Source organism: Xenopus laevis, chromosome 4L (genome assembly GCF_017654675.1).
Source record: "Xenopus laevis strain J_2021 chromosome 4L, Xenopus_laevis_v10.1, whole genome shotgun sequence".
NCBI lineage: Eukaryota > Metazoa > Chordata > Amphibia > Anura > Pipidae > Xenopus > Xenopus laevis.
The window spans coordinates 22,035,865-22,048,953 of NC_054377.1; the positions used below are offsets into that span (position 1 = coordinate 22,035,865).

A 13,089-nucleotide genomic window follows, 5' to 3' on the forward strand; every position below is an offset into this window, starting at 1 on the left:
CGACACTGCCACCATCATTTACTACTGGTACAGAATGAAGATCCCCCTCTTTATTATTCAGTACATAGCAAAAGTCAAATCTGTGCTTGAATACACCAATTGATTTCCTAGCAACAGGTCCAGCCTATTGATATATTGGATTACAACAAAGAAAACGTGAATATATTAGGCCACGGGATTAATATTTGAGTAATATCCTTACATATTTTGCAGCAGCCATTGGGTAAGAACTGAATAGTTCCCTGTGAATGAGAGTGATAACATGGAATTAGCTTATGCCGTTGTATAAACACACAATTACATTTTTCAACCCTAAAGACATCACTGCCAATATCCCAAATTTAGGTCACATGACTGAATTTTCAAGGTGACCTGCTGAGATGGCCTTACTGATCACTCACCGGTTCACAGTCGTCCTGGTAAAATGGAGGGCAAGAGATCTGTGAGACAGAGCTGATAAACTGCTTCCTAATCATTGTGCAGCTGTACACTGTGCAGTTATCATTCCGGGCCGGCACGGTGTCCCCAGGCTAGAACATAAGAGAAACATTAAGATACCGAACCCCCCCCCAAATATTCCGTTTTTTTAATGGACCCTTTAAACATACAGTGCTGCCCACTTACATTCAGAAGTTGGTAGACTCCATCATAGTTCAAGACACAGTGGGTCTGTTCACACACTCCACAGCAGTCTTGTTTGCTCTCCTTCAGTGTAAAGCCCTATATTGTGCGGCACAGATAATGAATCATTTACCTCAAATCTTCACACAGATTACATCAAGGCAAGACTGTCCTTTATTGCCTATTTATGGGTGTGGCTATTGCTTTTATAGAATTAATAGACTTCAGAACATATATACTGACACAACTATACATTTGCTAATGTAAGGATACATACAGTCACATACATATGAAATAAGTGATAGACAATGTAACATTAAATCTGAAAAAAAAAGAAGAAAAATGTGGTACTTACAGGTGGGCACTGTACGTTGCAGGCAACGCGCTGACATTGTATTTCCAGTCCTGTACTGCTGTTCCCACACACGCATGTCTGGCACTTGTCTGAATAAACAGGAGATCCAGGCTGGGAAGAAAAACAGTCATTTTAACATTTCATGACTATAATTTAAATATTCCCAAAAATCTCACTGAGCAAGTACGAAACTGATGAATAAAGGACACCTTTAAAGAAAAACTAAAACCAAAGGGCGCATTGCTCCTATGAGATGGTCTATAATGTAATATATAGGGAATAAAGTACCCCCTCTTGTAAAATATAAAATATTATAAGTTACCGAGGAGTTTCATGACCATATAAAAACACGAGGCCGAAGTCAGAGTGTTTTTATACAGGTCATGGAACTCCGAGGTGACTTCTAATATCCTCATATTTTGCGACTGGGGGTACTTTATTTACAGGTATGGGACCTGTTATCCAGAATGCTTGGGACCTGGGGTTTTCCGGATAACGGATCTTTCCGTAATTAGGGTCTTCATGCCTTAAATCTACTAGAAATTAAATTAAAAATTAAATAAACCCAATAGGCTGGTTTTGCTTCCAATAAGGATTAATTATATCTTAGTTGGGATCAAGTACAAGCTACCGTTTTATTATTACAGAGAAAAAGGAAATCATTTTTAAAAATTTGGATTATTTGGATAAAATGGAGTCTATGGAAGACAGACATTCCGTAATTCGGAGCTTTCTGGATATCGGGTTTCCGGATAAGGGATCCTATACCTGTATTATAATACACAAGTTTCGGTGAGTCATGTGTCAAATGACATCAGAACTCACCATTTATAACTGATGACATCAGAACTCACCGTTTATAAGGATATAATTTACAAGATATTCATGGCTTTTGTGTATTATATAATATAGATTAGAGTACATACAAAATCCAGACCTTTGCAGATAAAGTCGGGAGTACAACAATGCATGATTTGCATGAGCGTGCTCTACTTTTCTTTCCCTACCTCTTATTCCCTTTTAATTAAATGCTTTTAAATACACCTTTAGAAATGATTTGAAATTACAGGGAAGACATTCCCACATCCATATACAACATTGTCTGAACTTTAATACTCACCAGATATTCAGCATTGGCATGCACACAGACTTGTTTACGGACTGCAAAAGAGGAGGGTGGATTGTGAATTACCAAATACTGTGCAACACATCAAGCTCTTATCTGCTTCCAAAAAAATCCATAACTCACCACACTGGTATATAGGACAGCAGTGTCCCTCAGGAATGCTCCCCACCATCTCATATCCAAGGCCACAGTTGGGAGATGCATTAGAACATTGGCTGGTATCACATCCTACAAAGGACAACATCATTATTAATTTACATCTTCATTTACAGGTTTTCTTCAAGAACTGTCTGTTTATAAGTAGGTATGAACAAAGGAGGACTATTTTAATAAATGTAGTGCTAAGGAGAGATGGAGAGAGATGATAGATAACAGAAGAAGAGACAGGGAGAATGCTAACCAGAATGGTCTGGCCTGTAATGGAATTATACAGGACTGCACTTACGGCATATGGTTTCATTGCAGCACTTGTCTGTAGAGCTCGGCTGGATCACAGCAACAAATCCTTCCAGATCACATGTCTTCGTATTCTTAGTGTCCTTGCAGAAGTGCGTCTGGCAAAAGATACCACTTCCACCCTCTCTACAGACACAGTCCTGGCAGTCCAACTGAAACATTTCTCCATACTGTAGGGGGAAAACATTCATCAGCTCAACATTTCTATTATTCACTTGCAGGACAGATTACCCTTAATTACCCTTGATTACCCCTAATTATACTTGTCAGCTCTATGGTTCTCAATAATGTGTCTTGACTGCAAATCAAAAACAGTTTCAAGTGTCACACTTGCTGGGAGGAACTTGTAAGATGATATTTTTAAAGGCTTATTTATGACCGAATCGACATGATGACTGGCAGATATGTTATTTACCAATATATTCCATTTTTCTATGACCATTTTACATCTAAGCACATGTCTAATTTGGTCATAATATTGCATTTGAATTCAATTGAGCCTGGTTGAAACGTTGCACCCCTTACTGTATATCTGAGATCACTGTGTTACACTATGATATGTACTGTGTAACCTTGTGGTGTGTAGATCTATACGCACCTTTCGGGGTATGTTGTCTGGTCCAACACAGCCTGCAATAACAGAAGATAAAAGCAACATTGTCATTAATGTTTTAAGATTTAACTTGTAGTAACAGACACCCATCCCTTGACGGCCACTTACCATCAAACTAAACAGCAAATTAGCTTCAGGATGGCACACTAAACATTTTAATTTAAAATTGTCTTTACTCATATAATAAAGTAACAAATTGTCCAGAGCAGTATTTAAGGCCTTCCCTGAGCTACTCACCATTTGTAGTTACAGAACATACTGCTGTCCGCTTGGTTTTATAAACTATAAATCATTCATACAGTTGGTCTGTGCCATTATGTAAATTAGGTCAGGAGAGGTCTGGAGTCTGATCCTGAGTCTAACCAATAGACTCAGAATATATATATATGTGTAATAACAATTTGCTTTAATGTGATGTTAATGTGATTGATAATCCGCTATTGTATTAAAGGTTAGGCCTAATTGAAGGTATCTGCAAATCTAGCTTTCTATTTATTTTAAAGAACCCATCTTACCGCAGCTTGAAACGCAGACATCATTTTCTGTGCTGAACGGCATGGTGCCTTGAGGGCAGAAACATCCTTCTACTAAGCGCTTGTCCTCTTTCATCAATGCATCCTCTTCTGGGCTAAAAGTTAATGCCACACAGATTTTATTTTACAATACAATATATAATAATAACCCCTGCATTCACTTTTAGTTGGAAGCATATATTCATTGGCATATTTTCAATATGCTCAATGATTCAGCACTGCTCAATATGTTGGTGGTCTAAAAATACATGTTAATGATAATAATAATAATAATAATACTGCAGAATATGGGTTTATATTCGTTTTCTTATAATACCCTAGTACTTTCACATTTGCCTGTTTCTGGTTTCAAACCCTTCACCACTAGCCCAGACCTTTTGATTTTTTGTTTTTGACAGTTTGTCCAGTGATTAAAGAAATATTTAAAAAGTCATTGCCTGCACACATGGGCACCTTATTAAACTATTAAATTAGTGCCCAACACGTAAAATAAGAATAGTAAGCAGTCCCACATCTACCCAGTATATCTGGTAAACTGGCTGGCATGCTGGGGAAAAAAGAAGGGATTCAGGCAGTTTATTAATAAAATGCATAGTCCTCCATTAGTAAATAAGTTCCATGTTTCTAGTTTCTTTTCATGATGACTTTCTAGTCACTACATTTGTAAACTTCTCCTATTTCATTCTCTGGCTTTAAGAGGGAATTGATGAACCCCTGCATGCCCCCTAACAGGAGATACATTTCTAGGTAAGATAAATTAGGATATTTAGTAAATAAAAAATATTAATTACTATCCAATATGGAAAAAAAGCTGTAGAATTTCATACATTTTTTCCAATATAAAAATGGGAGATTGAAAATAAGCAAGTAGGATGCACTAGGTTTTTATACATGTTCCCTCAACTGGCAAGAGCAGGAGCAAAAACCCTACAATGCATTACAATGTGTGACCATTTATTTTTATTCTAGCACATGAAATGAAGTCCACAGACAATCCTACTGTTAATCCTTACTTAAATGTAGTATTGTACCTTCATCCAATGTTATTGATTTAAACCTTAGTGTCCCTAGTTGAATGATATGTCCTACTTACATTGATAGTATACCATTAACAGAGCAATCATGATAACTTACGTGGTTTGGCAGGTTTGAGTTGCAACTGAAGCACATGGTTTATAAACTTTATTGGCTGGGCAGGAAATGGCTACAATGGGAAGGAATTGCAAATGTATTAACATAGGTGAATGCTTTATAAATATAAAATATCATGTGTAATTTGTTCTAAATTGCTTATTATTTAACAGACAACCTACCACAGCCTGGAGCTTGGCTTCTCCACTCCACACATATTCCCTGATCTCCGCAGAGTAGTGCATATTGCTGCAGACTGGTACATTCAATGTTAGAGTGGGGCACATGGCAGCTGTCAAAAATGCAAGCCTGGTAGAAGTCTTCAGGATTCAATTTATTGTGACACTCCTTGAATGCCCTTTAAGAAAGCCACATGCATATCAATTAGAACATTAAATGCTTTGACTAGCAAGACCCAACAAGAACCATGAAAAACATTTCTATCATATAAGATAACTATCAGATAATTAATCCCAGTCCTTGAGCCCATTGCTTACTGGCTCTTGATAAGTTCACAAAGAGCAGAAGGTTTGCAGGAAGTTGAAGGAGTAGTTAATGGTGGCAGAGGCTTGGTAATGCATTCAGGCTTCCTTGGGTCATGCACAATCCATGTGTCAGCCATGGCCTCACAATTAGATGTGATGGTATGATTACGCATCATGCAGTCATCAGCTCTGTTGTTGGTGCAGGTACCTAGAAAAATGAATTGACATGATGAATCTGATAACAGAATAGTATTCATTGGGTTTCCAGCCAATAAGGAAGCGTTTATATGATTTTCCTCTCACATTTCATGTCATTCAGGAACGTCCAAGCAGTTTCCCATCTTATTTTGTGCTAATAACAGGGATGTAATTATAGCTTGTTCTTGCATTAGGCTATTAATTTCCCTCAAATATTTTTAACTCCACAAATGGCTCCCATTTTAGCCCTACCCTAAATAAACCTTGAAAGATAAATAATGTTAAAAAAGCACAATTTCTCAATGTTTACAGTGAACCCTGTTGCCAATCTGAACGCTGTACCCGGGCCTGTTTGGCCTATATGATTAACATACTCGTGCTTACTCACCGCATTGTCCTTGGGTGTTGCCTCCAAAGAGATTGTGAGGCAGCTTAACAGAAAATGACATTCCATTGAAGGTGATATTGGTCTTCAGTTCGGGTATTTCCACCACATAATTGATACCAGATGTGTAAATCTTTACGCCATATTTTTTATATGGAACTCCAACAATTTCCCCATTAACCAGGACCTGAAATTATTAGCCATTATTACATAAGGTCACATTAGCATAATGTGATGCTGACATATGTTTACTAATGGATCATGATGGGTGTTTTATGACCTACACTGGAGTTAAACTAAATTAAATATATAAGTAAAAATCGGCAGTATAAAGCACCAGGCCATATGCACATTGTTGTCTTCCTTCCTCTCAACAGTTAAATATAAGTACCTAAAAAAACTACCTTGTGGTTTCCCCTACATTTCTGTACACATATTACTGTATGTATATATAGTGAATAAAGTACCCCCTCTTGTAAAATATAAGGATATTATAAGTTACCGAGGAGTTTCATGACCATATAAAAACACGAGGCCGAAGGCCGAGTGTTTTTATACAGGTCATGCAACTCCGAGGTAACTTCTAATATCCTCATATTTTGCAACTGGGGGTACTTTATTTATTATAATACACAAATTTAAGTGAGTCATGTGACAGAAATGACATCAGAACTCACCGTTTATAACTGATGACATCAGAACTCACCGTTTATAAGGATATAATTTACAGGATATTCATGGCTTTTGTGTATTATATGAATATAACTCACAGTAACATAGGGGAACTTATATACTGTTTACACTAGATGGAGGCTTATGAAGGAATATGGAAACAGGATCTAGTAGAAAGTCATACAGGGCTATGGTTGTTTTACACTATGGGTATAATAAGTATACTGGGCTGTTTGCTCAGGAAAGGAGTTTTGGGGTCAGATAATAACATTGTTGTGGTGCCTAATTTACCATTTAATGCTGTCTGTGTATTTTCACAAACATAACATATGATAAAATCATACCTCTAAAGACAAAGGTGTCAATGTTTTAGCCAAAATCTGTATCTCTTGGCTTTCATGGCGCACAATGATATTACGTGGACATGAAACGCGGTCCCTGTCATCACAGTAGTAGTTATCAATGTATATGCCAAAGTTATCAACTTTCTTTTCGATTTCTTCAACTAAGACGTACGTGCAGTTCCCTTGGTAACTATAATACGTTCCATCAAATGTGACATAATGAGGGTCTCCCCAGCCAGAACACACACCTGCAAAACACCAGTTTGTTTAAATGTGTGTAGAAAAGTAGACTTTGTGTGACCATACAAGTGAATTTATTACTCCCACGTTCTTTACTAAGCTTTAGTTCACTGAATAAAGAGGTGACAGAATAAAGGGGTAGGACAATATCATTAAAGGGGTAGGTTAAAATCGTTTAATGCATTCCATTTCAGAAAGTATTTCTGAGTGATCTGATGTAATAAAAAACTGACACTACCATGGGGCTATAAGTGAATAGTAGAAATATATACTCACAATCACACTCCCAATGCCAACAGCAAAGGTCATCATCAGGAACAGCAATTGGTGGGCGTCCATTGGCACAAGTTATCATAGGAGGAGGTTCACACTTTAGCTGGATAACTTCTACAACGTTGTTTTCCAAGCATCTGGCCATGGTGCAGTTACATAGCATCCAGGTTTCATTGTGCTGTGGGTTTACGGTATGTGGTTACTGAGAGGTTTATTTACAAGCACCATAATAATGCTGATAATACTAGTTACAATAAGACAATACAGCAAAAGGCATTCTGTGCTGAGTCTTTATATCTTATAGGGATCAATGACAAACACTCTCAAAAATGGACTTAATGTGGAGTGAATATTGCATTCAAACCCTCTTCTGCACTGCCAGATGGTTGCCAATCTATCCATTCTGCCTCTTTTGATGAATGGAGTGCAACTGCACCTATTGACAGCGGAGAACCCTGGATTTACCGCCATAGGGAGCATGGAAGAAATTATGAAAAAACTATGCATCATGGTTAAACAAAAATATGGTTCTGTGTGTCCAGGGGTATTACAGACCCCTGAATTTCTTATTTCTCAGCATCAGCATCTTCAACTGAAGGCTAAATAATATATTATACACCATATACAGGTAAGAATTCTCATTACCATGTCAGCATGTTTTTTGGTTCCTTTTGAGAGATACAGCTATTTCTTGGAAAAAAATAACGTACTTACTTCACGGTATGGATCAAATGGGCATCCAGTTTTTGTCGTGGATGCTATCGATGTTGTAGTTGATTTTACTGATGTGGATTTTGTTGTGCTCGAGTTTGTAGTGGATGACAGTGGTGACGTAGTAGTTGAGATCACTGTAGTACTTTCTGGAGTGGTTGATTGTGATGTTGATATTGTTTCTGAGGTTGTAGTAAATGGCGTAGTTGTAGGAGTAGTTGGTGTAGTAGTGGATCCACAGATCCAATTTTCTAACTTTGCCTCACACTCTGCACTACAGATCACCCTGTAGCACCAGGTTCCATTGACAACACCACTAGTTATTTCTTCACCTTTTATATAAACAAAGTTATTAGTAAACCCTTGCAATTTACAGCCTTGTAATATTGGCAGATGTTCAAACTACAAGCACTTTAAATATACTGCATATTAACACTTATTAAATACTGAGGCCTTTAAAAAGCTCTTCAATTAAGTGGCCTAAACAAATACAGTAACTTTTAGATAATATGCAAAATAACCACATATAAACAAAATAATACTGTATTTGTAATCTGCTTTATAAAGGTCAACCTTTGGATATCTGACCAAGTGATTCACCATAACATAAACATACCCAGAGTGGTGCTACATTATGGCTTGTTACAAATTGCCCTTTATTTTATCTAAAGTTTTTGCTTAATGACCCTATGAGGTTCAACATTTTATGAACATATTGCTGTCAGATGGAAGCAGTTTGTAGCAATTTAAATTTCAGAGGTAGCATGGGCTATTGCAAGGAAACACAAGTCCAAAACTACATCAGGTCAGAGCAACTCACCTCTATTCATTCATACTGTATAAAAATAGGCAGGAAAAATGCAATGATTCTGAATATTAGGAACTTCTGTAATATAACCTCTACATCAATAGCATTCTTTAAATATTAGAACCATCAGATGAAATGCATTTCTTTACCTGGATGATATGTTGCTCCAGAATACAAACATAAACATGGCGTGGAGATCACTGAAGAGGTTGATGTTTCAGAGGGTGAGGAGGTGGTTTGTGCAGTTGAAGTGGTTGTAATTTCTGTTGGCGTATAGATTGTGGTAGTCTCAGAGGGTGGGTGTAGTGTAGTTGTAGGGGAAATGGTTGAGGTTGTTGTTTCAGAGGGTGTGTATGTTGTGGTCGTGGGAGAAATGGTTGTGGTTGTAGAGTAAATGGTTGTTGTTGTTTCAGAGGGTATGTGTGTTGTGGTTGTAGTAAAAATGGGAGTGGTCGTAGGAGAAATGGTTGTTGATGTTTCTGAGGGTGTGTGTGTTGTGGTTGTAGGAAAAATGGTTGCTGTTGTTGTTTCAGAGGGTGTGTGTGTTGTGGTTGTAGTAGAAATGGGTGTGGTTGTAGGAGAAATGGATGTTGATGTTTCTGAGGGTGTGTTTGTTGTGGTTGTAGGAGAAATGCTTGTGGTTGTAGAGTATATGGTTGTTGTTGTTTCAGAGGGTGTGTGTGTTGTGGTTGTAGTAAAAATTGGTGTGGTTGTAGGAGAAATGGTTGTTGATGTTTCTGAGGGTGTGTTTGTGGTGGTTGTAGGAGAAATGGTTGTGGTTGTAGAGTAAATGGTTGTTGTTGTTTCAGAGGGTATGTGTGTTGTGGTTGTAGTAGAAATGGGAGTGGTCGTAGGAGAAATGTTTGTTGATGTTTCTGAGGGTGTGTGTGTTGTGGTTGTAGGAGAAATGGGTGTGGTGGTTGTAGGAGAAATGGGTGTGGTTGTAGGAGAAATGGATGTTGATGTTTCTGAGGGTGTGTTTGTTGTGGTTGTAGGAGAAATGGGTGTGGTTGTAGGAGAAATGGATGTTGATGTTTCTGAGGGTGTGTTTGTTGTGGTTGTAGGAGAAATGCTTGTGGTTGTAGAGTATATGGTTGTTGTTGTTTCAGAGGGTGTGTGTGTTGTGGTTGTAGTAAAAATTGGTGTGGTTGTAGGATAAATGGTTGTTGATGTTTCTGAGGGTGTGTTTGTTGTGGTTGTAGGAGAAATGGTTGTGGTTGTAGAGTAAATGGTTGTTGTTGTTTCAGAGGGTATGTGTGTTGTGGTTGTAGTAGAAATGGGAGTGGTCGTAGGAGAAATGTTTGTTGTTGTTTCAGAGGGTGTGTGTGTTGTGGTTGTAGTAGAAATGGGTGTGGTTGTAGGAGAAATGGATGTTGATGTTTCTGAGGGTGTGTTTGTTGTGGTTGTAGGGGAAATGGTTGTGGTTGTAGAGTAAATGGTTGTTGTTGTTTCAGAGGGTGTGTGTGTTGTGGTTGTAGTAAAAATTGGTGTGGTTGTAGGAGAAATGGTTGTTGATGTTTCTGAGGGTGTGTTTGTTGTGGTTGTCGGAGAAATGATTGTGGTTGTAGAGTAAATGGTTGTTGTTGTTTCAGAGGGTATGTATGTTGGGGTTGTAGTAGAAATGGGAGTGGTCGTAGGAGAAATGGTTGTTGATGTTTCTGAGGGTGTGTGTGTTGTGGTTGTAGGAGAAATGGTTGCTGTTGTTGTTTCAGAGGGTGTGTGTGTTGTGGTTGTAGTAGAAATGGGTGTGGTTGTAGGAGAAATGGATGTTGATGTTTCTGAGGGTGTGTTTGTTGTGGTTGTAGGAGAAATGGTTGTGGTTGTAGAGTAAATGGTTGTTGTTGTTTCAGAGGGTGTGTGTGTTGTGGTTGTAGTAGAAATTGGTGTGGTTGTAGGAGAAATGGTTGTTGATGTTTCTGAGGGTGTGTTTGTTGTGGTTGTAGGAGAAATGGTTGCTGTTGTTGTTTCAGAGGGTGTGCGTGTTGTGGTTGTAGGAGAAATGGTTGTGGTTGTAGAGGAAACGGTTGTTGTAGTTGTAGGAGAAATGGTTGTTGATGTTTCAGAGGGTGTGTATGTTGTGGTTGTAGGAGAAATGGTTGTGGTTGTAGAGGAAACAGTTGTTGTAGTTGTAGGAGAAATGGTTGTTGTTGTAGGAGAAATGGTTGTTGTTGTTTCAGAGGGTGTGTGTGTTGTGGTTGTAGTAGATATGGGTGTGGTTGTAGGAGAAATGGTTGTTGATGTTTCTGCGGGTGTGTATGTTGTGGTTGTAGGAGAAACGGTTGTGGTTGTAGAGGAAATGGATGGTGTGTGTGTTGTGGTTGTAATAGAAATGGGTGTGGTTGTAGGAGAAATGGTTGTTGGTGTTTCAGAGGGTGTGTATGCTGTGGTTGTAGGAGAAATGGTTGTTGTTGTTGTTGTTTCAGAGGGCGTGTGTGTTGTGGTTGTAGTAGAAATGGGTGTGGTTGTAGGAGAAATGGTTGTTGTTGTTTCAGAGGGTGTGTGTGTAGTGGTTGTAGTAGAAATGGGTGTGGTTGTAAGAGAAATTGTTGTTGATGTTTCAGAGGGTGTGTATGTTGTGGTTGTAGGAGAAACGGTTGTTGTTGTTGTTGTTTCAGAGGGTGTGTGTGTTGTGGTTGTAGTAGCAATGGGTGTTTGCGTTGGTGTATATTCAGTAGAAGTCGTAGGTGAAGGGCTGGATGTTTCAGTGGGTTTAGTTGTAGTTGAAGTAGGGAAAGTAATTGTTGTGGGATAGGACGTTGATACAGTAGTAACTGATGTGGTTGTGGTTCCTCTTGTAGTTGTGGTAGAAGAAGTTGTAGCTTCTTTTTGTTGTAGTATGAACAAACATAAAAAGGATAAGAGAGTAAGCACAGGATTAGTGCAGTTACATACCTGGTGAGCTGAGCTATCACTGTGGCAACATATGTTCTTAATAAGGTATAGCAATAAAAATCTACACTTATGTTTATAGGAGAACTAAAAACTAAAAATGAATATGGTTAAAATGCCATATTTCATATACTTAACGTATTACACCAGCTTAAAGTTTCAGCTTGTCAATAGCAGCAATGATCCATAACTTGTCACAGGGGGGTCACCATCTTGGAAAGTGTCTGTGACACTAGGGGTAGTCGCAAATCATCAAGCAGAAAATGAGGTTGGTCTGTAATATAAGCTGATGCCACAGGGCTGATTATTAAATTCTGGTGCTAATTGCACTGAATTCTGTGCTTCCATGTAGTAATTATCTGTATTAATTACTAATCAGTCTTATATTGTGACATTTCTATTCTATGTGTACTGTATATTGTGAGTGGGTCCCTAAGCTCAGTAAGTGACAGCAGCACAGAGCATATGCAGTGAATCAGCAGAAAAGAAGATGGGGAGCTACTGGGGCATCTTTGGAGACACAGATCTTTACTGCTAAAGGGCTGTAGTTGCCTTGGGCTGGTACAGAAGCACAAAACATAATGTACAACATTTCTAGCTACTTCTTTACTTAAGCTTTAGTTCTCCTTTCAGACCAAGTACACTTCATCTGTTTGGATCATTTTGTTTGTTTGTTTTTAACTGTGAAAATGAGGGATCCCAGAAATGGCAGTTAGTCCCTCTAGTTTAGTCATTATGTGCTTAAGTCTAATTTGGTTTAACGTCTTTAAATTTGTTTTTCATCTATTCTATGATTATTTCAATTCCTTTGCTGAGTTAGTCCCGGACACTTATGTAGGCAGTTCAATGGATTTATCTTCCTGTATGTGACTTCTAATGTTGCCTTTTAATCTCCTTCCTCCAACTTTATGTTCATTAATTCTAGGCATTTTTAATTTCTCTTATTAACTCTGTGCCCTTCGGACATTTGTCATTCTGGTAATATCTTTCTATAGATTGGGCATCCCAACATAACTGCATATTCAAGGCGAGGCCTCAATGATAACCAATACAAATGCAGTAATATGTCTTTCTAGCACCACTGACACTTCCTCTACAGCTTCATATTTCATTTGACTTTCCCCTTGCCTTGCAGCCCTGTTTGCTTATATCTAAGCCATCTGAAATTATTGGCAAGGACCATAAATTGCCCTGCATTGGTGAGATTTGACCAAAATAGTTTTAGGAGACAGCCTGTGGTTATGGGAAA

At 38.2% G+C, this 13,089-nt stretch overlaps 1 protein-coding gene across 1 annotated transcript in view; it reads right to left on the reverse strand.

Moving 5' to 3' along the window:
* LOC108713475 (mucin-2) overlaps positions 1 to 13,089 on the reverse strand; it is a 66,594-nt gene that overhangs the window by 1,133 nt on the left and 52,372 nt on the right. Inside the window, exons 53-69 of the mRNA XM_041589962.1 lie at positions 9,101 to 11,773; positions 8,147 to 8,475; positions 7,436 to 7,610; positions 6,920 to 7,167; positions 5,907 to 6,090; positions 5,333 to 5,528; positions 5,018 to 5,193; positions 4,839 to 4,908; positions 3,687 to 3,799; positions 3,157 to 3,188; positions 2,548 to 2,728; positions 2,226 to 2,330; positions 2,097 to 2,137; positions 977 to 1,087; positions 625 to 720; positions 402 to 530; positions 203 to 242 (exon numbers count right to left, since the gene is read on the reverse strand). Coding sequence (XP_041445896.1) covers positions 203 to 242; positions 402 to 530; positions 625 to 720; positions 977 to 1,087; positions 2,097 to 2,137; positions 2,226 to 2,330; positions 2,548 to 2,728; positions 3,157 to 3,188; positions 3,687 to 3,799; positions 4,839 to 4,908; positions 5,018 to 5,193; positions 5,333 to 5,528; positions 5,907 to 6,090; positions 6,920 to 7,167; positions 7,436 to 7,610; positions 8,147 to 8,475; positions 9,101 to 11,773 — 4,899 coding nt within the window. The remainder of the gene's footprint in view (positions 1 to 202; positions 243 to 401; positions 531 to 624; positions 721 to 976; positions 1,088 to 2,096; positions 2,138 to 2,225; positions 2,331 to 2,547; positions 2,729 to 3,156; positions 3,189 to 3,686; positions 3,800 to 4,838; positions 4,909 to 5,017; positions 5,194 to 5,332; positions 5,529 to 5,906; positions 6,091 to 6,919; positions 7,168 to 7,435; positions 7,611 to 8,146; positions 8,476 to 9,100; positions 11,774 to 13,089) is intronic.